The sequence below is a fragment of the Ictalurus punctatus genome, chromosome 9, assembly GCF_001660625.3.
Source record: "Ictalurus punctatus breed USDA103 chromosome 9, Coco_2.0, whole genome shotgun sequence".
Classification (NCBI taxonomy): Eukaryota; Metazoa; Chordata; class Actinopteri; order Siluriformes; family Ictaluridae; genus Ictalurus; species Ictalurus punctatus.
The window spans coordinates 30,047,991-30,073,498 of NC_030424.2; the positions used below are offsets into that span (position 1 = coordinate 30,047,991).

General features: G+C 43.1%; 1 protein-coding gene across 1 annotated transcript in view; it reads right to left on the reverse strand.

Annotated features, from left to right (window-relative positions):
* grid1a (glutamate receptor, ionotropic, delta 1a) overlaps positions 1–25,508 on the reverse strand; it is a 213,802-nt gene that overhangs the window by 9,072 nt on the left and 179,222 nt on the right. Inside the window, exons 6-13 of the mRNA XM_053682900.1 lie at positions 18,896–19,069; positions 17,627–17,788; positions 16,369–16,488; positions 12,343–12,444; positions 6,330–6,527; positions 5,762–6,086; positions 5,492–5,630; positions 3,068–3,263 (exon numbers count right to left, since the gene is read on the reverse strand). Coding sequence (XP_053538875.1) covers positions 3,068–3,263; positions 5,492–5,630; positions 5,762–6,086; positions 6,330–6,527; positions 12,343–12,444; positions 16,369–16,488; positions 17,627–17,788; positions 18,896–19,069 — 1,416 coding nt within the window. The remainder of the gene's footprint in view (positions 1–3,067; positions 3,264–5,491; positions 5,631–5,761; positions 6,087–6,329; positions 6,528–12,342; positions 12,445–16,368; positions 16,489–17,626; positions 17,789–18,895; positions 19,070–25,508) is intronic.

Genomic DNA, 25,508 nt, shown 5'->3' on the forward strand with positions numbered 1-25,508 from the left:
GTAACGCGACTAAAACAGGAATACTCCACACGTCTTAATCCCATTCGTGTTTACTCCGAGTGCGACTTTAATCGGATTAAGGTGATCGATAATCTCTGTTTACATCCTAGTCTCTTAATCAGAGTACCGTCTTAATCGGGTTCACATCGGAATATCGTCGTCCGTGTAAACGTACCGAGTGTATTGACACAGCCACAAACTCTGATACAGACATCCTGAGAGCAGTGAGGCTTCAGTGTCTGCTGAAATATTGCTTTGTGTTCGCAGAATAAAACGAGAACAAGACAGGACAAACGACAGACTGGCGGATACGTTGTCCGTCTGCTCCACTGAAAAGACACTGCTGTACTTTACTTTCAGGGTCGTGCTCTTGGAGAAAAATAATCCGCAATGGGGTGGCGTGACGACGTGAAGCAACTGTTACTACCATGAAAATTACAGCGCATTTTCTTCCTCTTACAGTATATCACAGCCGTTTATGAGCGAATAAATGCCAGATAACAGATATTCATAAACAGATACGACTTTCTAAAATAAATGGAGCCTGATTTGGGGAAAACATCATTTAGGACACAAAAAGCAAATCAAATGGGCAAAATACCAGCTACTGCATGCTAATGTTTTGTTTTACTGTTCCCTGCAGACTCACTGAAAGAAAACCTGCCTTCTGGCCTAAAGGCACACCGCCGCATTAACAGTACTCTCAGGCCTCAACTTTATGGGCATCACACCCACAGACTGCAGCACATCAGCATAACCCTGCTCCGCGTTCACCCTGCCGTATTACAGCCTGACATCTTCCGGACTCCGCCCACAGACTCCGACCCTAACTGACCTCATCATTAATCTCCACAACACAATAAGACCATTACATAGAGTGTGTAACAGACACGGGAACTTTATCAAGTCTGCAAAACTTCATGCAAGTCAAGCAAAGGTCATTCCTGCGCATCCCTGCCTCCCTCTTCCATGGTATAGAAGGAGTCTCCAGTGTCAGAGCTGCAAGAGAAACGCTTCGCTTGAAACCTTCGAAAAGCCAAAGACGGAGCGTGAAACAGAAACGAGCAATCGAGAAATCCAATTCTAACCCGGTCAGATAGCTAGCTAACTGCACTCCGTCATCCACAACCTCTTTTGCTTTCCTGCGTGGTTAATGGTTAAAACTAGCTTCTACACTATGAGAGTAAGTGCTGAGTGTGGGCCAGCATTGACTCAATATCATCAGAAGGTTTAATCAATGCCACTTGCTCCTGCAGATGCAGTAGGTAGACCAACGCCACCTCCAAAAATGTTTGACCAATGCCACCTGTACCCTATCAAAAACTACATTGGTCACTATTCACCACAGGTAGCACGGTGGTACAGTGTGTTGCTACCTCACATCTCTGTTTACTGTCTCTGGAGTTTCACAAGTCTATCTAAATCAGAAAGATCAGAAAGAAGTATTCTTTCTGAAGTGGACTTTCTGTTTCATCATGTGCAGCAGTAAAAGACCTTGGAGTGATTATTGACTCCAGTCTATCATCTGACGCTCATGTAGATAATATTACTAGGATAGCCTTCTTTCATCTCAGAAATATTTCTAAAATAAGAAGTATATTGTCACTACATGATGCGGAAATACTAGTTCATGCTTTCGTCACCTCTAGACTAGATTACTGTAATGCCGTACTGTCTGGATGTTCCAGTAGGAGCATAAACAAACTCCAGTTAGTTCAGAATGCAGCTGCTAGAGTCCTCACTAGAACCAGAAGATACGACCACATCACCCCGATCTTATCCACACTGCATTGGCTCCCAGTGAAATCTCTCATTAACTATAAAATACTTTCATTAACCTATAAAGCACTAAATGGTCTCGCGCCACAATATCTAAGCGACCTTTTGGTTTTATATGATCCGCCACGCCTACTTAGATCAAAAGATGCAGGCTATCTGACGGTACCTGGAATAGTGAAGGCTACAGCAGGGGGAAGAGCTTTCTCTTCTAGAGCCCCACAGTTATGGAACAGTCTTCCTATTAGTGTTCGGGACTCAGACACAGTCTCAGTGTTTAAGTCCAGGCTTAAAACGTATTTGTTTACTCAAGCCTACCCTGACTAGATTCTGTTCTACTACTTCGCAGTCATAATGATCTTTTTTCTCCCTCTCTCCTTTCGCCGAGCCCCACACGAATTTATGGAGATACTAGAGATCCAGATCCTCTCTGCCTCTGGATGGAGCTCAAATCTTCTTTAATTCCAGACTGCTGGGACTACGGCTGCTCCTAACGCCATACAGACTTCATATAAATCCATAATGAACTTTTTCACACTAACTGTTGTTACCCAGATGAGGATGGGTTCCTTCTGAGTCGGGTTCCTCTCAAGGTTTCTTCCTCTTAAAACATCTTAGGGAGTTTTTCCTCTCCACCGTCGCCACTCAGTGTCTTGCTCAGTTGGGATAAATTCGCACCTTTAATATCTGTATACCGTGTTGATATTTCTGTAAAGCTGCTTTGAGACAATGTCTATTGTAAAAAGTGCTATACAAATACAATTGCATTGAACTGAATTGAATCTAGGGTTCCTCCAGGTTCTCTGGTTCCTTGCCACCTGCTTAAACATGCTGGTGAGCAGAGGCTGTGCTAAATTGGCCCTACGTGTGAATGAGTGTGTGCATGGTGTCCTGCAATGGACTGGAATCCCATCCAGGGTGTATTCCTGCCTCCTGACTAGTGTTCCAGGAACGGGCTGTAGATCCACCACCACGCTGACCATGATAAATCACTTAATGAAGACTGTTTATTGTTGTTTATGTCATTATTCTTCAGCACTAACCAACACATTACGCAATACCAATCTGAATTCTTCGCTGAAGCCCTTATCCCTTATCCGTGTTGCCCCAGACACTAAGGGCTTCCATTTTGTCACGAGTGGACTAAAGATGGGGAAACTGTGTATGGACTGAAGAACATACGCTTATGCTGGAACAGAGAATGTGTGTGTATGTGTGTGTTTTGTGTAAACTGAAGACATTGTGATGCTCACACCTTTATCGTAGAGTGTAACCGAACTCTGTGTGTTACCTTTCTTATGCCTTCAGCCAGAGTGTGTACACAGTTCTCCTGTCCTTGATGTTTGTTGATGGTCCTCCATAGCTCAGAGAATGTGCTGTCCTGCTCCAGTGGGTTCGTCCCCTTCATCTTGAAATATTCAAACACAGCCGAGTCTCTCACTGTGCCGTAATTAATGCCTGACTGCTGCGCCAGATCCTGCAGAGACCTAAACACACACACGGAGAAGAGAAGAGTTACAGACGTGGCTGGATTTCTCATAGGTTCATTAGATAGGCAGGCACGAGTCTCTGGAGAATCGTAGATGAAGGGAAGTGAACGCGATGACATACATGTCAGAAAAACAATTAATGGCGTAAGTGTTTTCTTGAAGTTGCTGAAGCCTGATGTGCATCAATGGTGTTAATTTAACTCTGCGTTAATGAGAACGGCTCAGATAATTGGATTTGTTAATCGAGTGCGTGAGATATGCGTCTGAACTCGGCACTGATCAGAATAACAATGACCGTTCAGTCAAGGCCGTTTAATGAACATCGTGGAGGATCATCGATTTGGAGTCTATATATGAAAGGCTTCAAGTAGGAAAAACGAAGTCGTTGGTTTTTTATATATACGCACGTGTATGTTCACAGATCCTGTCACCTATCCAACCAGAGCTATAAATCGTCTATACTTCTATAGTGAAGCTTATTATTTACACTGTGTCTCATTCAACCATTCACACACACACCAATGGGAACAGAGCTGCCATGCAAGGAGCTAACTTGCCATCAGGAGCAACTTGGGGTTCAGCATCTTGCCCAAGGACACTTTGGCATGTGGAGTCACGCGGACCAGGAATCGAACCGCCGACCCTACGATCAGTGGACAACCCGCTCTACCACCTGACCCACAGCCGCCCATAAACTACTGCTGCTACTCAAACATCTGAAATGTTGGACATGTCCGAGTTAATATATGGGCATACGTACATCCAAATTCCATCTGCAGCACCTCAGCAACATAACAGAGGTGACAGTTCAGCCCCGTTTTCATTCCTCAGCATAGGCAACCAATCAGCACTCTTTACACATCCCATGACTTTTCAATCACTTCTGCATGTCCATTGCTGTGCCCCACAGCGTTCTCCCTCACGTTGCAATCCATCTTTCCATCTTTTCCCATTCTCTCACCTACTTCTCCCACATGATCTCCTCCCCGATCTCCTTCACAATCTCTGCCTGTTGTTGAAGCTCCACTTGACGTATTCCATGATCTCCACCTGATCTCCCTGACGTCTTCCACGATCGCCACCTGATGTCTTTCCTGATCTCCTACTGATATCCTCTACATTCGCCACCTCCTCCATGTCCTCGCTGATTCACTCCACAACCTCCAACCAATGTCTTCCGCAATCTCCACCGTATCTCCTCCCTGATCTCCTCCAGCAGCTCAATCTGATCTCCTCCCTGATCCCTTCCATGATCTCCAGCTAATCCCCATGATCTTCATTTACCAGATTTTTCTCTTACTGAGTCATGACTGATCTGATCTCTAAATCAAATCCATATTCCTGCCTGCTCTCACTGTTCTACCTTTGCTACGATAAGCAGTGATATATTTTAAGCCATTAGAGTTACAGACTCAGCACTTGGCTGGTTGTCTCACTAGCAGGCATTCTGTTGCTATTGGTAAACTCAAATCTGCTGCCGCTGCAGTATCTCAGTGTACTTTCTGGGGATCAGCTGCCCCTCTTCTTGGGTCACATTATACAGCATCACAATGTTGCTCCAATAACATGTACAAAAAAAAAAAAAAAACTATGGACAAACAACAAACTCTTCCACATTAGGACATTTACTAAAATACCCCTTACCACCTTTCTCCTTCATCATGTCCTTCCTAATGTTTTCAATTGTCTTCTCTTGATCTCCTCATTGATATAATATTGAGTCTCCTAATACCCTCCCTGATCTCTCCTATAAGCTCTACTGGATCACACTTTGATCTTGTCCATTATCCTCGTCTGACCTTTTCCATGACTCCCTTCCTAATCTTCTCCTTTATCTTATCCAAAACCTCCTCTTTGGTCTCTCCCATAATCACTGTGAACTACTGGATCACCTCCCGATCTGCCCAATTATCTCCTCCACGATCATCTCCGCTATCCTCTTCTTAAATCCTCCATTATCTTATCACCATTTGACCTTCTCTCAGATCTCCTTCCTGATCATCTCCTCTGTGAACTTCTCCCTCTGAATAATTAGAAATCGGTGTAAAATGGGTGTTGGTCCATGTTCAACTTTTACGTTTCACCTTTCAGTGTCTACTAATGACCGCATTTGGGAAAAAGTTTCAGAAAAATAAGTGGAAGAAACACCATTAGCGGACGATGGTACAAAGGAACCGAGATCGTTGATTGGCTGAACGAGTAAGAACAGAGTGCATGTGTCCTACCTGACAGTGTTATCCAGTCTGTGTGTAGTGAGGTACACTGTAAGGTTAGCCGTGTATGACGAACATACGATGAGTGTGAAGAGCCACCAGCTGCCCAATGCGATTCTCACCGATACTGAGGCAACCATTGACTCCACACCTGAAACACACACACACACACACATACACACAAAATTCCTATACTTCCTACAATTCCTATAGTTCCCATGTCAAATGGTTCATCAAACATTACAACAAATTTAGCCAGCCATGGTAACGCATATGTGTTACCTTGCTGAGTGAAGGCTCCATAAATGATCCACACTGTGTTCAGTAAGCTGGTGTTGGCAATGTTGGTAGTGGCGGCACTCTGGCGTGAACAGAAAGACTGAACACGGCGCAGGAAGAAGATCATCACTCCCACCACGGGCACGGCAGCGCAGAGGCACACCCACACCGACAGGTCAAAGGGCGCCAGGAGTGAAAAGATCGACAGCTTCTCCACAGACTTGCTCATTAGGATCCCTACAGAGTAATCCAGGTAGCGCTTAGTGAAGTCGACCACACCCTCGCGTTCTGGAGTGATGGTGATCGCTGCGATCGCCATGTCTGCCCTCTGCACGACACACAACATTACACACTAACAAACAATACACACGATCAGTGAGAGTCTCGACTCTTCCAGAACCTTTCATTCATTACGACTCGTAATTGTGCACTTTGTAAGTTCGAATCTCTACAGTCCAGACCCATCTAGGTCACCCTATATTCACATCAACAGGGGTAAAAAAAAAACAAATCAAGCTAATCTAGGCTCAGACTGATTGTTGGTGATGGTTGATTAGTTATTTATGATTGCCTTGTTGGTGAGTTCCCCGATCAGACCGTCCCAGGAGCCGTTGGGTTGTGGAGAGCCGTATTTTCCATCTGCGACCTGATAAATCTCGTATTTGAAGCCGAGAGTTTTGGCCAGAGCATCTAACACATCGATGGAGAAGCCTTTATATCGCTTCGGTTGTCCAAGTGTGTTCTCCGCTGCCATCACAAAGGGCTCCTCCTGAAAGACACCACAAAACCACACACTGTCACTCCATTCACGAAGCTAGCCAGTCTGGCAGCTCAGTTAACCCTGCTATTAGCTACGTTAGCACTACAATTAGCACGGTTTGACAAGCCATCAGAGTTATTTAAATATCAGATAGGCTGCTAAAGCCTAACAGGAAGGATTTGAGCTGAGATCTTCTATTTGAAAACGACTCTCCTAGTTTTCTGTTACTTTTGCCATGCTGGAGAAAACACAGTCTAATGAAGATGGAAATGGAGCTGATGAAAGCAACATGTAACTGTAGCACTTACAGCTGCGGTCGGAAGTTTACACACACTCATCATTAAGATTAATGTCATGGCAATATTGGGCTTTCAATCATTTCTTTGAACTGTTCTTTTTCTGGGGCTGAATGACTGTACAATATACATCTTTCATAAAAATAATAAAAACAAGAATTTGGTTCACAAGTTTGAATTTATTTGGGGTTTTCTGTCGTCAACACTACAGGTCAAAGGTCAAAATCATACATACAGGGTCAAAAATATACATACAGCACACCTGATGTTTAGTTGAATGTCTATTAGCAAGTTTCACCTCGAGCAGACGCTTTTGGTAGCCATCCAGCAGCTTCTGGCAGAATCCTGGTTGGATATTTGAGCAGTCTTCTTGGCTGAATGGGTAAAGTTCAGTGTTGGTTTTTAAGCACAATCCACAAATGTTCGATCGGGTTGAGATCAGGATTTTGGGAAGGCCATTCCAAAAGCTTAATGTTAGCCTGTTTTATCCATTCCACATACAGCTGTGTTGTGTGTTTGGGGTCACTGTCCTGTTGGAACACCCAGTTGTGTCTAAGTTTCAACCGTCTGGCTGATGGTTTGAGATTATGCTGAATAATTCCAAGGTAGTCCTATTTCTTCATTATTCCATCCACATTGTGCAGCGCACCAGTTCCACTGTCCGCGAAACAGCCGCAGAGCATAATGCTACCTCCACCATGCTTAACAGTGGTACAGTGTTCTTTACTCCTCCAAACATACCTCTGGTCATTGTGGCCAAACAACTCAATCTTTCTCTCATCTGACCGTAAAACTTTCCTCCAGAAGGCTTTTTCTTTGTTCACGTGGTCAGCCGTAAACTTTACACGGGCTTGAAGGTGTCGAATTTGGAGCGGGGGGATTCTTTCTCGGTCAGCAGCCTCTCAGTCCATGGCGATGTAAAACTCGCTTGACTGTAGACAGTGACACTGATGTTCCAGCAGCTTCCAGTTCATGACAAACCTGTTCCTTGGTGGTTCCTGGGTTATTCCTGACCATCCGAACCAATTTCCTCTCAGCTGAGGGTGACAGTTTGGGTCTTCTTCCGGACCGTGGCAAAGTGGCTACACTTCCCAATGTTTGAACTGATGATCTTAGAATCTGCAATTGTTTAAAAATGGCTCCAGGAGGTCTTGTGGAAATCCACCATCCTCTTTTTCAGATCTGTACTGCGCTCCTTGGACTTTCCCACAGTGCTGTGTGTTGGTCAATCCAGTGAGTGCTGTCAAACAAACCTTTTTTATGTTGGCACAGAGAAGCTGCCAGCTGTGGTCAATCATGATCACTAACAGGAAATTAAAAGGCTTGGTACATTAAAGGACATTTTGGAACTTCCAGCACCATTGAATTAATAATAAGTGTTTGTATGTATATTTTTGACCCTGTATGGAGAATTTTGGTCCTGTGTTGATTAGAGAAAACCCCAAATAAATTAAAATGTGTGAACCAATTTCTTTTTTCTAAATTAAAGATGTATGTTGTACAGTCATTCTGCCCCAGAAAAAAAAAAGGTTCAAAGAAATGTTCGAAAGCGCAATATTGCCATGACATTCATGTCCATGATGAGTGTATGTAAACTTCCGACCGCAGCTGTATTTACTGCTGTTGTGATTATGAATATAGAAATACCCGAGATACCAGTGATGTCATGGTTTCCGTAAGCAGATCAGGGAGGCCGAGGAAATAAGAGGGGTCTGGCTGTACAGTGATTGGACTTAAAATCAAATTCAAATTCTATTTGTCACAGACACAACCACAGAGAGACTTTTATGCTGTTTAAGACTGTCTGTGAAAGAAAAATACAATTCACATAGTTCAGAATTTACTTGTATCCAGTTAGACAATGGAAACGTGTTTAAAAAGTATTTTTAAAAAACGTATACAAATATAATGTAAGGACATAAAGATGGTACATGCTGTACAACATTAAGCTGAGGTAGTTTTTTTGCCCCATATATGATAAATATTTATAATTACAGGATGAAGTGGTCACCGAAGATGAATGAATAGAAGATGTATTATGCAGTGTAGGTGGTGTGGGTGTTGTGAAAACAAATCCAAGCTCTAGTCCTTGGTGTGTCCTGGTTGAGAGCCCAAATGGCTTGTGGGAAGAAGCTCCTCCTCATTCTTCCTGTGTTGGCCTTCGTGGAGCGGTAGCACTGTCCACATCAGAGAGAACAGTCCATTTTTCAGATGGTTTAGATCCTTCACTATCTACCTGGCCTTGGTCCAGCACCGTTTGCTGCAGATAGACTGCGGGTCAGGGAGCTCAGTGCGGCCGGTGCGCTCAGCTGATCTCCCCAGCTGACAAAACAAGGTCCCCAGGACGTCCCCCGAATGTCAGTGTGTAGGGTCCACTTGACATCCTATGGACGTTCACAGGAAGTCCAGTGGCCATTCGGAACACTTAGGGGACTTTCGCTGAAATTAACACATTCAGTAGTGTTATGATTTGCTATTCTCTGACGTCCTCGGAACGTCCACCAGCGAACGTTATAAACCGGACTAAATGCAGACCTAAGTGGATGTTCGTAACGTCCGGGGGACGTCCCCTGTTTGCTGCGTCACCCCTCTCTGCAGATCCCACCTATCCTACTTGGTGGTGTTCCCAAACCAGGCTGTGGTGCTTCCTGTCAGAATGCTCTTAATGGTGCAGGTGAAAAAGTTTGGCTAGTTTAAAGTCTCTTAAGTGTCTAAGGTGGTACAGACAGTCCAGTGGAAGTGAGGTCTCATAGCCTGAGTTCCAAAGTGAAAAGTTCACAATCTAGGCAACCTATAAATATCCTACCAGCCCCAAACCATTTATTCTGCTATGAAAAATCATTTACTGTCATGCCCTCTGTGGCTGAAATGAGGTACTCTATAAATCTCAGCCACAGAGGGATTGGGTGATACCATTGATGACATAAGCAAATCCTAATGACTACTTCATACACAATCTACAGTCAGGTTAACGACTGCACGTACCTATGTCTAGCTGAATAAACAAAAACTATTTGTTAAGGACTGTTCCACTCGCCATCTTGCAATCTTAAGATATCCCTATGTGCTCTTATGAAATATAGCAACACAGTGGACTGCCCTTCTGCCTCTTAAAGTAAAGCCAAATAAATGATGTTATTTCTGAGGATCAACTGCAGCACGATTATTGGAAGAGGTTTTTCTTATATCACACCCAATGTCTGGAATAGTGTTCCAGAGAACATTAGGAATACAGGTAAAGGAATTAGAATGTTTGCACTGAATAATCCAACAAAATCGTCTCAGACAGAAGAGAACAGAGAGCGGATGAAGGTAGCCACAAGCTGAACCCACACATTCCTGAGCAAAAACAAGAAAACATCCTACATACAGTACATGCTGAGAATTAATTATCTACCGAAGAAGACACAAGGACGGGAGGTCTCCCGAACCCAAAGAGAAAAACAATTGGTGGCAGATGTAAAATATACCTCCGTAATAGTCACCCAAACTTACAAGGACAGAAGAAACCTTTTCGCCTGAAGGATAAACCTTAGACTGAAAACTCCCTGAGGGCCCAGGAAACAGGGTGATAAATTCATCAAGGGAACAAAATCAAAAGAACATCATATACAGCATATTTATTTATTTATTTATTTTTATTAAAATATACACATAATGGCTTTGTGTACCCTCACTGAACACAACAGCCATGTATTCTCAGAGTCCAAGAATGCATCTCTTTGATATCCTCACAAACTCATCTATTCTAATGCTTTTATAAATTCCTGCGCATCATGCTGAGAGAACACTCAGGGTACTGGTGTAAACCAGTGTGGAGAATGGGGGTTTTCCCCCTGGACTTTGGTATCAAGGGAATCTGCTGATAGTTCTTGGTTAAATTCAGGGTTGTGCAAAAATTTGCCATGTCCAGACCATCCAGGAGTTTGTCAGCATTAGTCAATGCAGAAACAGACTGCTACATCCAGTTTTGGCACAAGCACATCTCTAGCATTTTTCCTAATATCTTGTAAAGTAATATGTGGCTGCACAAAACCAGACCACCAGTCGCAAATAGATCAATTAGATGTTATTAGAGGTACTGCCTCTCTCCATTCTTTGAGGAAATTAAGGTGGTAAGTGGCGGTTCAATTCCCGTCCCACATGTCTCCACATGACTCCACATGTCTCCACATGACTCCACATGTCTCCACATGACTCCACATGTCTCCACATGACTCCACATGTCTCCACATGTCTCCACATGACTCCACATGTCTCCACATGTCTCCACATGTCTTCACATGACTCCACATGTCTCCACATGTCTCCACATGTCTCCACATGACTCCACATGTCTCCACATGTCTCCACATGACTCCACATGTCTCCACATGACTCCACATGACTCCACATGTCTCCACATGACTCCACATGACTCCACATGACTCCACGTCTCCACATGTCTCCACATGACTCCACATGTCTCCACATGTCTCCACATGACTCCACATGTCTCCACATGTCTCCACATGACTCCACATGTCTGCACATGTCTCCACATGACTCCACATGTCTCCACATGACTCCACATGACTCCACATGAATCCACATGTCTCCACATGTCTCCACATGACTCCACATGACTCCACATGACTCCACATGTCTCCACATGACTCTACATGTCTCCACATGACTCCACATGAATCCACATGTCTCCACATGACTTCACATGTCTCCACGTGACTCCACGTGACTCCACGTGTCTCCACGTGACTCCACGGGTCTCCACATGACTCCACATGACTCCACATGCCGAAGTGTCCATGGGCAAGACACTGAACCCCAAGTTGCTCCCGATAGCAAGCTAGCGCCTTGCATGGCAGCTCTACTACCATTGGTGTGTGTGTGTGTGTGAATGGGTAAAGCGCTTTGTAGAACCGCTAAAGTTAAATTAAAAAAAAAGCACTATGTAAGTACAGACCATTTACCATTCCCCAACCTGCTGTGTGATTTTGACCTAAAGGTGGAGAGTAATACAAGGACAAGGAGTATAATAGGTTGGCACCTCTCCTGAGCCTGAAGCAAATTCCCTTGCAACAAGTGAAATAAATTAGCATTGAATTGTTCCAGTGCCACCCTTTCAATGACCTTCTCAGGTTCAAGTCTCAGTGACCCTTACAGAATGTCTGCATGATTATGACCTTCTTACAAAGTCAGTTCCTGAAACTGTCAACAATGTCCTTCGAAGGTCAAGCAGACCCACGTTGTAGACTTTATTATTGCTGTCTCTGCAGGTTGGTCAGTGACTGGAGGACTTGCGCTATATGTCATTCTCCAAGCAAGCTCCCAGGTTTTGGGAGCTGTGTACCAAATTCGTGAACACCATGGTGAACACAGCAGACCCAGGCGAAGCTGGAACGTTGCATTAGTCATTACCCGTACAATTATCCCCATGCCCCAAGTGATCCAGATACTATATGTTTACCTAAGCTGAAATATCTCACAAACTCACACAATATTGTTTAATAGAGTGATAAATTACATACCAGTAATGTCGCGACTCTCAGCAAAACCCCTTGCATCCCGCTGTCCACTTTACTCTCCTTCAAACTACCGTTCATGCCGCGGAGAGAGTCCCATACTGCTAACTGGGAGACGGACAGAGAGAGAGAGACAGACAGAGACGGCTCATAAGATAAAATGTCAACATGGCTATCTATAACATCAGCACAATAAAAACAAATATCAAAGTCAATTACGCTACATGTATTTTCAGCGATCTTTCTGGAACCTTCTAAGGAACTAAGCACAGGTCACAGCACAGACATTAGTATTACTGACATCAGTATTACTGAGAATAAATGATTTTTTAGAGTCTATGTGGATGGAAATTCAATGTAAGTACTTGTGCTTATAGATTTAAGTCTATAAGATCACTTCGATCTGTATCCCATGATGCATGTAAAAAAAGAAAAAAAAGAAAGAAGCAGTGTTCAAAATACAGTTACGGTTTTATGAGAATGAATTGAGGATATTTCTCCACTAAATGCAAAAATGAATCCAGGTCAAGGTTAAGCACTGCTGGCTTTTAAAAACACTTACAGTGCTTTAGAATAACGGCTAGCCTAGCTAAACACATTACCCTACATCGTCTATGACACTGCTGTAGAACAGACCGGTGGAAATGACTTGATTGTTACCTTGAAACTGTGGATTTGAACGCACCACGAGTGGGGTGAAATCCACATAGCAGCAGATCAGTGGTAAACTTTTACGCACAGAAAACAAACGCGGAAACCATTTGCACGATACGTTTTAAGAATCAAGGAAGATCACAGAAAAAAAAAGAACAGATATAATAAGGGCATGCTTAAACGCTAGAGTAAAGACGCTCAGAGCTACGCATTATGAAGCACACACTCCTGAATCTATAGCACTCGTTATAGAAATGGCTGTCGGCATGAACGATATACACTCCATGTGCTCGCTCATCAACTGAATTTATAACGAAGGTGCACACATAGCTTATTCTGCAATAAACTTTACCGGAGGCTACTGTTTTATAGCCTTTTGGGTTATTTTGATGGCTTTTCATGCAATTAAGTTCATGGCTTAGTGGTTTTTCTGTCTTTCCCATATCCGAGTACAATACCCGATTCCAAAAAAAGTCGGGACGCTGTGTGAAATGGAAATGAACGGAAATGAAAACGGAACGCGCTGATCTGCGGATCTTTTCAAATAAGCCCGTATGTCGTTCACGACGGAACGTAGAAAACGCGTCGGATGTTTGAACCGGGTCGACGTAAAAACGAAAAAAAAAGGTGGTCATTTTGAATTTCATGGCCGTGGGGGAAAAAAACGTCTCAAAAAAGTTGGGACAGGGGCGACGAAAGGCTGGAAAAGTAAGGGTTAGTAAATAGTAACAGTCGGAGGAACGTTTTATAACTAATTAGGTTAATTGGCGACAGGTCAGTGCGATGATTGGGTATAAAAAGAGTATATTAGAGAGGCGGAGTCTCTGAGAAGTAAAGATGGGATGGAATCTGGATGGAAGCAGATGTTAGTATAAAACCTGTATATACCTTTCAGCAGTGATGGGGCCTTTCCAGATGTGCAAGCTGTCCATTCCATAGGCACTAACGCACCCCATACCATCAGAGACACAGGCTTTTGAACCGAGCGACGATAAAAAGCCGGACTGTCCCTCTCCTCTTTAGTCCTGTTTAGTTTAAAGAATTTCAGATTTGGATTCGTCTGACCACAGAACAGTTTTCCACTTCGGCACGGTCCATTTTAAATGAGCTTTGCCCCGGAGAAGACGGCGGTGTTTCTGGATCATGTTCACATACCGCTTCTTCTTTACATGATAGAGCTTTAACCAGCGTTTGAGGACGGTATGGTGAAGTGTGTTCACAGACACTGAGTTCTGGAGGTGTTTTCGGAGCCCAAGCAGTGATTCATTACAGAATCAGGCCGGTTTTTAATGCAGTGCCGCCCGAGGGCCCGAAGATCACGGGCATGCGATATTGATTTTCACCCTCGTCCCTCGCGCGCAGAGATTTCTCCAGATTCTCTGAATCTTTTGATGATATTATGTAGATGATGAGATATTCATACTCCGCAATTTTCCACCGAGGAACATTATACTGAAATTGTCCCTCAAATTGTAGACGCAGTTTTTCGCAGAACCCCTTGCCCATCTTTACTTCTGAAAGACTCCGCCTCGCTAAGCTCCTCTTTTTTTTTTTTTATCCCCAATCATCTTACTGCCCTGTCACCAATTAACCTCCAGCGGTTTCTTTTCACTAACACTGACTTTTCCATCCTTTTGTTGCCCAACTTTTTTGAGACGTATCGCGGCCGTCGAATTCAAAATCACCCCCCCCCCCCCCCTTAAAATCATACATTTCCTCAGTTTAAACATTCGACATGTTTTCTATGCCCTATTCGGAATAACACACGGGTTAATGAGATTTGCAAATCCCTGCCTTCTCTTTTTATTTACATTTTACCCCGCGTCCCGACTTTTTTCGGAATCGGGGTCGTGTTAAAACACGAAGTTGTTTTAATCAGTCAACAGCCACATACGTCTCTGAATCTCTGACAGAAGCTGTTCCCACATCGACACCAAAAACGCGACGAAAACGACATACCGATGAAACAGCTTTCTGACATTATAAATGTTCTCTGGAACGCTATTGCAGAGTTAGCGGTGATGTAGGAAGAACATCTTCCGCCATCTCAACTGCTACTGATCCTCCAGACTAACAGAGGTGACCTGCTCGGGATGGGCGATCAGCGAGATACCCCGGAGCAAATGCAGTCAGAGCTTTAAATATTGTAGTCTTCAGCTCTGTAGTCACAATAGAACTTAATAAGCAGTCAGCGTGAAGAAGACTGGAGTAATGCGCTGTAAATTTCTTTCCCATGTGAGGACATGGGCTGCTGCTTTCTGAACCGGCTGAAGCTTTATTTAAAACAACAACAGGGTAGCAACACTTTAAAACGGTCTGAATTACGTTGATTCATTTAGCAGGTGCTTTTACACAAATGAAGAAATACAAGCAGAGCAATATACCAAGCGGAGACCGATGCGAGTACAAGCTCTTTAACCGAGTGCAAGTCTAATTGATTAGTTATGAAAGCACGCACTAGTTTCTCAGCATCATGTAGGGGTTGTATATTTCATATTTCTGATATCATTCTCAAGCAATAACATTTTATTTTGTTGGAAATGTCAGTTACTTTGAAATCAAATGAAAAAGCAGCATCCAGGGTTGCACTAAGGGCCTTAAACGCAGCTTTTGATTCCACGAGAGATTTCAGTCTCAGCGGTTATTGTGGGCCGGTTTAGTACCAACGTCGGGATTATTATAATGTTTTGGTAGTGTTTTGATGATTTCATTGATCCGTACAAGCTGTGATGTCTTTTTAAGCCTTCCATTTTGGAGTGAAGTGAAAGCTGAGAATTCGTACGTACATCCTCGGGGTACGTATGTCGTCGGGGTCCTTGGCAATTTGCGTGGCAGGCTGGTCGCTGTTACAACACGTTCACTGTTAATTGCTCGGTTAACTGCGCGATATTAAAAATAGCCTGCGAATGGATAAGGTCATGTTTGAGCAACCAACAACATTCAGTTTGACAAGCTCCACCCAGCAGACGGTTCAGAAGTGTGCCTCATTGTGGTCAGAGACAAAGAACGGAGACACGCTCTCACAAAGGCAGACAGAGAGAATCTGTCACTCTGCCATCCGTACAGAGAATAAACAAGAAGGAAAGAGGGACGGAGAGAAAGAGAGCTAATGATAGGTCTGAAATAAATCTCCGTCTTCATCGGATATGACACTTTCAGCAAATAGAAGCTGAAAGAAGAGACAGATATATATATAAAAAAGGCAAGTCAAAAGAGAGAGACAGTGAGTCTGTAATGATGATGGAGGGATGAGACAGAAAAACGAGACAGAAGGAAAGAGGAGCAACAGATCAAGAGTTAGAAAAAGGAGAGGAGAGAACAACCCAGAGGCACTGTGATTGCTACTGTGTTTTTTAAAAAAAAAAACACATCACTTACGCGTTTGACGTCTTTTCCGAACGTCTCGCTGTACGCCGTCCCCAAGATCTCAAACTGAGCGTGAGAATTCGCTCCATTACTGCGGAAATCCATCAGTCCGGTCAGGCCTGAGATCCGCCCCTAAAACAAACAAATAAACAATCCATCAGTCCGGTCAGGCCTGAGATCCGCCCCTAAAACAAACAAATAAACAATAAACAAGCCATCAGTCCGGTCAGGCCTGAGATCCGCCCCTAAAACAAACAAATAAACAATCCATCAGTCCGGTGAGGCCTGAGATCCGCCCCTAAAACAAACAAATAAACAATAAACAAGCCATCAGTCCGGTCAGGCCTGAGATCCGCCCCTAAAACTAACAAATAAACAATAAACAAGCCATCAGTCCGGTCAGGCCTGAGATCCGCCCCTAAAACAAACAAATAAACAAGCCATCAGTCCGGTGAGGCCTGAGATCCGCCCCTAAAACAAACAAATAAACAATAAACAAGCCATCAGTCCGGTCAGGCCTGAGATCCGCCCCTAAAACTAACAAATAAACAATAAACAAGCCATCAGTCCGGTCAGGCCTGAGATCCGCCCCTAAAACTAACAAATAAACAATAAACAAGCCATCAGTCCGGTCAGGCCTGAGATCCGCCCCTAAAACAAACAAATAAACAAGCCATCAGTCCGGTGAGGCCTGAGATCCGCCCCTAAAACTAACAAATAAACAATAAACAAGCCATCAGTCCGGTCAGGTCCAAGTTCTAACTCTAAAACAAACAAATAGCCATAAACAGTAAACAATCCATCAACCCTATCAGGTCCAAGTGCTGCCCCTAAAACAAATAAATAGCAATAAACAATAAACAATCCATTCCCTGATCAGTCCAGAGACCCCCCCCCCCAAAAAAAAAAAACAAAAACAAAACAAAAACAAATAAACAATCCATCATAAAAAGTAAACAATCCCTTAGCCCCAAAAATTAAAAATCCATTTCAGATACAAGGATTAGCTGAAATCCACATGAATTACACGGATTCTTTGAATCTAACCCTGAACGCTCAGGCTCAGAAAAGTTAATCCTGAACCTGACAGCAGCGTTCAGGGAGCAGAGCATCTGAGCACGTGTTCGTCGGAAGCAGAAATGTCAAGCCCTTTTGTTAAATCTTTTACACGGGATTGTCGAGCTTTATGCCTGCAAGAGAGTTATTAAGAAGAGCTTTACAGAACTGTACAGTGCAGGCATCGCACTTCGGACTGCTTCTCGTCCTTTACCTTCTGGATGGTGTCGAGCATGGACCAGCCACCGTTCCAAGGTTTAGTCGATTTCCTCATGCAGCTCAGACTCGCCATGCTGTGCCACTTCCTGTCTTCTAACTTCCTGTAGAATGCATTCGCCAACATCAACACGCTGTCATACAGGTAGAGACTGGAGACCTGCAGACAGACCGACAGACAGACAGACAGACAGACAGACAGGTACTCCATAAATCCACAGTGAGTCATAAAACCTCACATTACCTCACATTTTGGCCTGACTGTTCATTAAATTGATCAGTTGGCACTTCTGCTGTCTTTTTTACAATAAGGGATGAGGGAAGGAAAAAAAAAAACCCCAGCGCGCTCAACGATATGTCATCTCAGACCATCAAAAACTCCATTTCTGACCTTGTGGAGATTTCATCAGCAGGACGCTCCAGCTAGACGAGTTAGCTAGCTATAAATGAACTCCTGGGCTAACTTTAGCTCGCTTAGCTACGATTAGTGGGCGTGTCTATAGTGAGACAGGAAACTGGCTTGAAAGAATCTTTCTTTATGTTTATGAACATCATTGGTGTACATTCCTGTTAGGAAAACCGAATGAAAGCAGGACTTGTGAAACAAAACAGCACCCGCACACTAGGGGTTGCATGACTCCTAATTCTTAGTTCTTGACCAGTAATAATAATAATAATAATTATTATTATTATTAAAGCTGTCTTTTCCATAGCTAGCCCCTTTCTCACAGTACACTGGTGTGGAATGGGAATTATTGGACCTTTTTCAAACAGTATAAATATAAGAAATGAATGATCGTATGGGCGCGAGTCTGTTAGAAGACGCGTCCGGACGCTGTTGGGTTTCTGTGTGTAGAGTAGCGTGACTCTGTGTTCAGCTGCTGGTGAGCAGGGTGACGGTGGGGGAAGGGGATCGGTGTGAGCCCCCTGCTGGTCAAACAATTCACAATTCTCCACAATAACACTTCAAATTCTTACGAGCCATTACGCAGTACTGTGGAGTGCAACGTCATGAACACGTTCAGTGGTGAACACGGGGAAATTCCACGTTTTGGCGTCTGGTAAAAAGAGTCGTTTCAGGATGTTAGGCTTTTTAAAAATTTTATTATTTGTGTAGCAAAGAAACGGCGTTTTTTAAAACTTGATTTAGGGATTTACCACAGATTCTTAAAATGCACTTATGTGGGTGAGCTGGCAAGATTAACTGGTGGCAGGTGTACTCTGTGCTGTGTGTGTGTGTGTGTGTGTGTGTGTGTGTGTGTGTTACCTCCAGGCTGTGTAGGTACTCCTCTTGAGGTTCACACAGCAGTGACTTAACTCTCTGGTTTTTCCTCCTGCACTGAGCGTTGTTGTTTCTCCACTCGGGAAAAATCTGCCTGATGACCGTCAGACGACCCAGAGACGTGTGGACAAGATCCATGATGTCAGCATCGCTCACTTCCTGAACACACACACACACACACACACACACACACGCTCCATCATGAGCAGAATTAAAAAAAAATAGCAATGTAAAGTGATTGTATGGTGCATAATGTGATGAGTATGGAATAAAAAAATTAAAATAAATCACTAACAGGTCGGTGTATTGTAGCAGAGTTACTGCTGGCACTTTAAAGTTGATTCTTTTCTTATTAGCGCACACCCTGGAGTGTTTTTTTATTCCTCTTATACCACAGCAGTTTGCGAACAATTCTAGAACAAAAAAAAAAAGAACGACTTTTGAAATTTTTTTTTATCCCTTTACAGTTACATTTACTGTTAGAGAGAACCGAGGGAGTATAAACTCCTCTGTCCTGAAGAACGCTGCAGCTTTACAAAGCGCTGACACTGGAGACTCCTTCGGTAAAATGTCCAATAAACAGCTCCTTTCGTTAAGGAAACTCATGTGGGGCCGCCGTACACGTCCCTGCGAACGAGAACGGGTGACGTTACAAAATAAGCGATGCGTGATTTTTATTTATCCTCCAAACCGGAACCTGAAACAGGACGCAAGCTGGAATTTCACACGCGGAGTTCGACTGAAACGGACCCTAGCCTGCCGTGTTCACGTGGGACCGGATTTCTACAGTGCGCTCCTGTTCTGGGGTTCTGCAAAAGCTTTCTCACGCAACCAAACATCCCAAACTGTGTGTAGAAACGACTAGTGGTCCAGAAAAACATTCGGGTGTGAAAGTCTCCAGTTCTTCTTGCAGCAGACGCAGGAACACCACAAGAAAGATGAAATAAAAGTGGGGTTTATTTATCGGGACGTGTCCGAGAATCTCGGTCCATAACGACGCTCAGAATACCAGCGACGTCGGTACATCGGCACATCCAGACTGCCGCGGCAAACCCTTGAAAACTCATCTCGTCCTTGAAGAGATCCCGTGTTCCTGTGGTTCCAGAGTCAGACACGTCTTTGCTGTTGTCATTGTCTCTGAACCAGAGGACACAGAGGAGCCTTCACGCCATCCTGCTCACATCTACAAAGCATCACGACTCCAAACGGGCCCGGTCTGACGCTGACAACAACAAACGGAAGCTTGACGGAATGCAGGAAAGCTGCTGACTACAGCGCGGATTCCGTGCCAGAGCGTAACACGATCACGCCGGTCAAATGACGTGGAACGCTACTGCTTCTTCTTTTGTAGCAGACAACAATGCGGCGTCGCCCTCACGTTGCTTCATCTCTTCAATGAGAAGCCGCAGGGGATTGCTTTTTGAGAATTAAATACTGGCTTGAACGTGATCCAGCTCTAGAAGTGGTCCGCGTCACCGCATTGCGGATGGGGGTCAGGCGGTAGAGCGGGCGCTCCGCTAATCGTCGGGTCGGCGGTCCGATGCTCCCGATGGCAAGCTAGCGCCTTGCGTAGCAGCTCTGCTACCGTTGGTGTGTGTGAATAGATGAGAACCAGTGTAGAACCGCCGAGGTCGGAAAAGCGCTATATGAGTGCCGACCGTTGGCGTCTCTGTACACATGGCTCACACGCAATTAGCCTTCTTTGCTAATCTGCTGACGTAAAAAAGCCAAGCACGTAACGTAAATCAATCAAACAACCGGTTTTCACACTGAGCTATTTCATTTGTGCTTAACTGGCTAGTTTTAGAAAGTATATATATATGTACAGTACATATTTAAAACCAACCGCTAACATTTGTAATCAAATTTTTTAAAAATCCCGGACAGGCCACACCCAGTGTGACAGGCCACACCCAGTGTGACTCAAGCGACTTGCCACTTGCTAGTGTGACTGTACTGTCGGGGCAGACCTAGTTGGTGACCCATAGCTCAGGTGTCTAATGGAATTAACCGCGGTTTATGGACATCTCTGCAAACTCCTGTACAGTCGGATCTCGAGGAATTTAAATGCGATCCTCGTGATCCTGCTCGGAGATAATAGGAACTTCGAGGACAAAGCGTACTTCCTGTACTGAGTGTTCGATGAGCTGCTTGCAAATCTCCGTAAGAAGGCACTTCAGCAGATAAAGGCTTGAGAAGATGGGTTTTTATTATAAACGAGACAATTGATTTTTCCACGTTTGGCTTATTTAACCTCTGCTCTGTCGATGCACATATGAGGTTATCCTCTCGACCTTACGATCACAGCGACGTCCAGCGATCGCGGGTGTTTGTGAGTGCCTGTAAAGCCGCCGTGTGACGCTACATGAGAAAGCAGATCCGCAGATGTTAGTCCCGACCCTCCTAAGCTGTTAGCCGCTGTGCAATAGGAGCTAATTAGCTGGTGGCTCGACGTCGGAAATTACCAATTTGAGAGAGAGAAAAAAAATCCATTTCATTTCTGTAAAACCCCATGAGCTTTAGAATGAAGAAGATGATGACAAGCTTGAGCTATCTATTTCTCCTGTAGTACATGTGGTAATTTCTCATCTTTAACCTGTGGTGCACGGCAGAGACAATGTGTCCTCGTTGTGCAGGCTTTATTTAAATGACTGGCAACAACAACAAAAAAATCCATTGTCTGGATAAATACATTTAAATGGATACATTTCATTACGCTGTTTTAGAACAAGAAGAGATCGGAACATTCCCGATCCAGCACCTGTCTCGAGTTAGCGTCACTCCTTACCTGTTACTATAATAATAATAATAATAATAATAATAATAATAATAATAATAATAATAATATAATAACAACAACAACAACAACAACAATAATAATAATAATAATAATAATAATAATAATAATATAACAACAACAATAATAATAATAATGATGATGATAATAATAATAATAATAATAATAATAATAATAATAATAATAATAATAATATAATAACAATAACAACAACAACAACAATAATAATAATAATAATAATAATGATCATAATAATAATAATAATAATAATAATATCATATAATATAACAACAACAACAATAATAATAATAATAATAATAATAATAACAACAGCAACAACAACAATAATAATAATAATAATGATGACAATAATAATAATAATAATAATAATAATAACAATAATAATAATAATAATATAATATAATATAACAACAACAACAATAATAATAATAATAATAATATAATATAACAACAACAATGATAGTAATAATAATAACAATAGCAACAACAACAACAACAATAATAATAATAATAATATTATTATTAATAAAATACTACTACTACTACTACTACTACTACTACTACTAATAATAGTAGTAATAATAATAATAATAATAATAATAATAATAATAATAATAAAATACTACTACTACTACTACTACTAATAATAATAATAATAATAGTAGTAGTAATAATAATAATAATAATAATAATAATAATAATAATAATAATAATAATAATAAAATACTACTACTACTACTACTACTAATAATAATAATAGTAGTAATAATAATAATAATAATAATAATAATAATAATAATAATAATAATAATAAAATACTACTACTACTACTACTACTAATGATAATAATAATACATGTAATTATTTAATCATATTGTTTTTGTCACTGTTTTATAAAATGTTCAAGTGCTGCCTAAGAGAACCCCTGCTCATGATCAAATCAGGGTAGTGTACACTCTCTAGTGGCTTACTTCTTTTTTCTTTATTGCACTGAAATAGTGGGAAAAGGGGAAAAAAAACATTTCGTTTAGGACGTGGCCTTGAGGTGGTTTACATTTACAGAAAGAGACTATCTGGTGTACTGTAAGCTGGTCCCTTCATTACTACTCAGTATTACCTCTTTGCTCCACCTGGTAAGGTAGCGAGGGAAAAGGACCCGCAGCAAAGCAGCATAATCCCGTAAACCAGTCTGCGGCTCTGAGAAGAAGCGCAGCCAGACACCTAGCCTACTTTCTTCCGCTTTATTTTCAGATCTCAATCCGCCCTGTTTTTACAAACACTGATGTGTTTGTAAACCTTTTGAAACCTCATCACTGCAGGATCCTCCATCGCAGGAACAAGGAAACGCCAAGCTTTGTGCTCTCCTGTTCGGTCATTAAGCTCGGATATTAATGAGTTCCAGTCTAATGTAGAAATGGAAATCCGATCACATCCCTGGAGTTGCCGTGCAGTGGGAATCTGGCGTCTGGTGAAAGTCCATGTTGGAAGAGCGTGTTGGCAGGAGAAGGTCTGTACACAGTGAGCACAATGGAGGCTTTGACTTACTCACTCTTGAATGGATTCCATCGTGAGGATTACACTCTGGCAGCGCACTCTGAGCGTTTTCATCAGCGTGAGTGCACAATATCCGCTCCGAGCTGCACACCGAGTGTTCGTCACACCACTCATGGAGGGAGCAGGCTGTAATGCTCATGTTCAGATCACTGAGAAGTGACAGTCAGCACCATCACTCCTTCCTTTATCGTTAACATTCGCGTTTAATCACCAGGACAACGCTTTTATTGAACAAATTTGAAGAGAGGGTGTGCCTCAGTTACAGACGTAACAGTGTACGATCTTCTGACGCCTTCCAATCACTTCTCTCCCTAATCTTAGAGCACACACACCCATACAATCCCACACATACGTATTAAGTAGGTGAGGAGCAGACTATCCTGAGTACCAAACTCTTACTACTGTATACATGTGTCCTAATCCAGTGGATTTGCATACATGGATGAATGCTGGAAGGATGTGATACATATCCTGAGGTCATGAGTTTACATATCCCTTACAGAATCTGCAAAATTACAAATAAGACGCATCATAAATGTCTCACGAGTCCCGTGTTTGTCCCGCCCACTGGAAAAATCCTCCGGGTCCTGCACATTCTTTACGTTTCCAGCATCTGCGTATTCGACTCCTTTCCAACGGTGACTATGTGATGTTCAGATCCATCTCCAGACGCCGAGGACGACGGACGGACTCGTACACGGCTATTACGGAAAGGTGCAAACGTCCACGGTGGGCAGTTTAACTGCTCAGGAGAAACAAGGGACTCGCGAAGAACTTTCACAAAACATCAGCACAGTCGTGGATCATCTAGGTAACGACACGCCGTAATAAGAATCGAGGGTGTGTAAACTTTTGAACCGGTTCGTCTGTGTACATTCAGTTATTATTGTGACTTTATGTAAACATCTGTTATGTGAAATAGCTTTATTTAGGCAGCCGTGTCGCAGTAGTGGCTTAATAGTCGTAGTTCCTCTCAAGCTTTCTTCCTCGTATCTTCTCAGAGAGTTTTTCATTGCCACCAGCACCTCGGGTTTGCTCCTCGGGGATAAGTGCCAGTAGTGTTTCAGCAGTGTATCGGTAGTGTGTCAGTATTGTGTCGGCAATTTGTCAGTAGTGTACCGGTAGTGTGTCAGTGGTCTTATCGACTTATGGACTGAAGCGTACTGAGCATTGAGAACTGCACTTAGCGTGTTTATTTTTAGCTAACCCGACACAGCGCGATGAAAGAGCGTGCGGAAAAACGGAGACGCTCGCACCAATTAACATCCCGGCTGACGGCAAAATTCAAGAGCACTTTAAAGAAGGAGCGAGATGAAAGCAGACACAGTGTTCCTAAGTGACGGTGAATGATGACGACTAGACGCCGATCAATCGGATGCGTTCCGAACGTGATGAAAGGACAGGGACGAGTTGAGCAGACTACTAGACGAGTGACTGATTTAGAGTAATGGCGGTCGGGTACGTGTTAATCATATTACCAATAAACAGTGATCAGAGGAATACTGCAACCTAATTAAACATGCTTCTGGATGAAGTAGGGTTTAGTGCAGCGTACAGATGGAGTGAGTCAGTCCATTAATTAAGAACAATGAGGTGGGGGGGGGGGTTCAAATTTAGGTCTTACCTGAAAGATTGTGCATCGTGGAGTTAAATATAGAGATAAAAATAGCCACCACTTCACTGCGATTAGTGCAGTCCACTCTAAAGTTTTCCCCGAATTTTAAATTACGTGAAAGCGCACCGATTATGGATTTGAAACGGGCCGAATGTTGTTTTAAAGCTCTCATACGATAGATTTACGCGCATCCGAGGTCAAAAAACACTCCAACGTGCTCGTCATTTAAACTGCAGCGTTACCGTTTCCCCAAAGTGTCACAAACGACTCGTTAAATGATCCGTTCTAAACGATTCGTTCTGAACTCCTCCTTTCAGAGGGCATACTCTGCTCTGATCGGTCAGACGTCCCGGTCCGTCGTGATCGGTCTACCGCCGCCAGCGAGCGGCCGATGAAGACGAGAGGCGGGGCTTTTTGTTAGAAACCTACGTAGGTTAGTACGGGGAGTAAAGTCCGGAATCACTAACGAGTCGTTTGAGCCGTTCAGAATCGGTTCCTCCGTTTGGGAGTCGATGACTCGGTTCGTCGCGCGCTTTTGATTTTTGAAACTTTGCGAGACGCTTTTACATTCACAGACGATTACGTATATAGCACACTACATGACAGGGAAT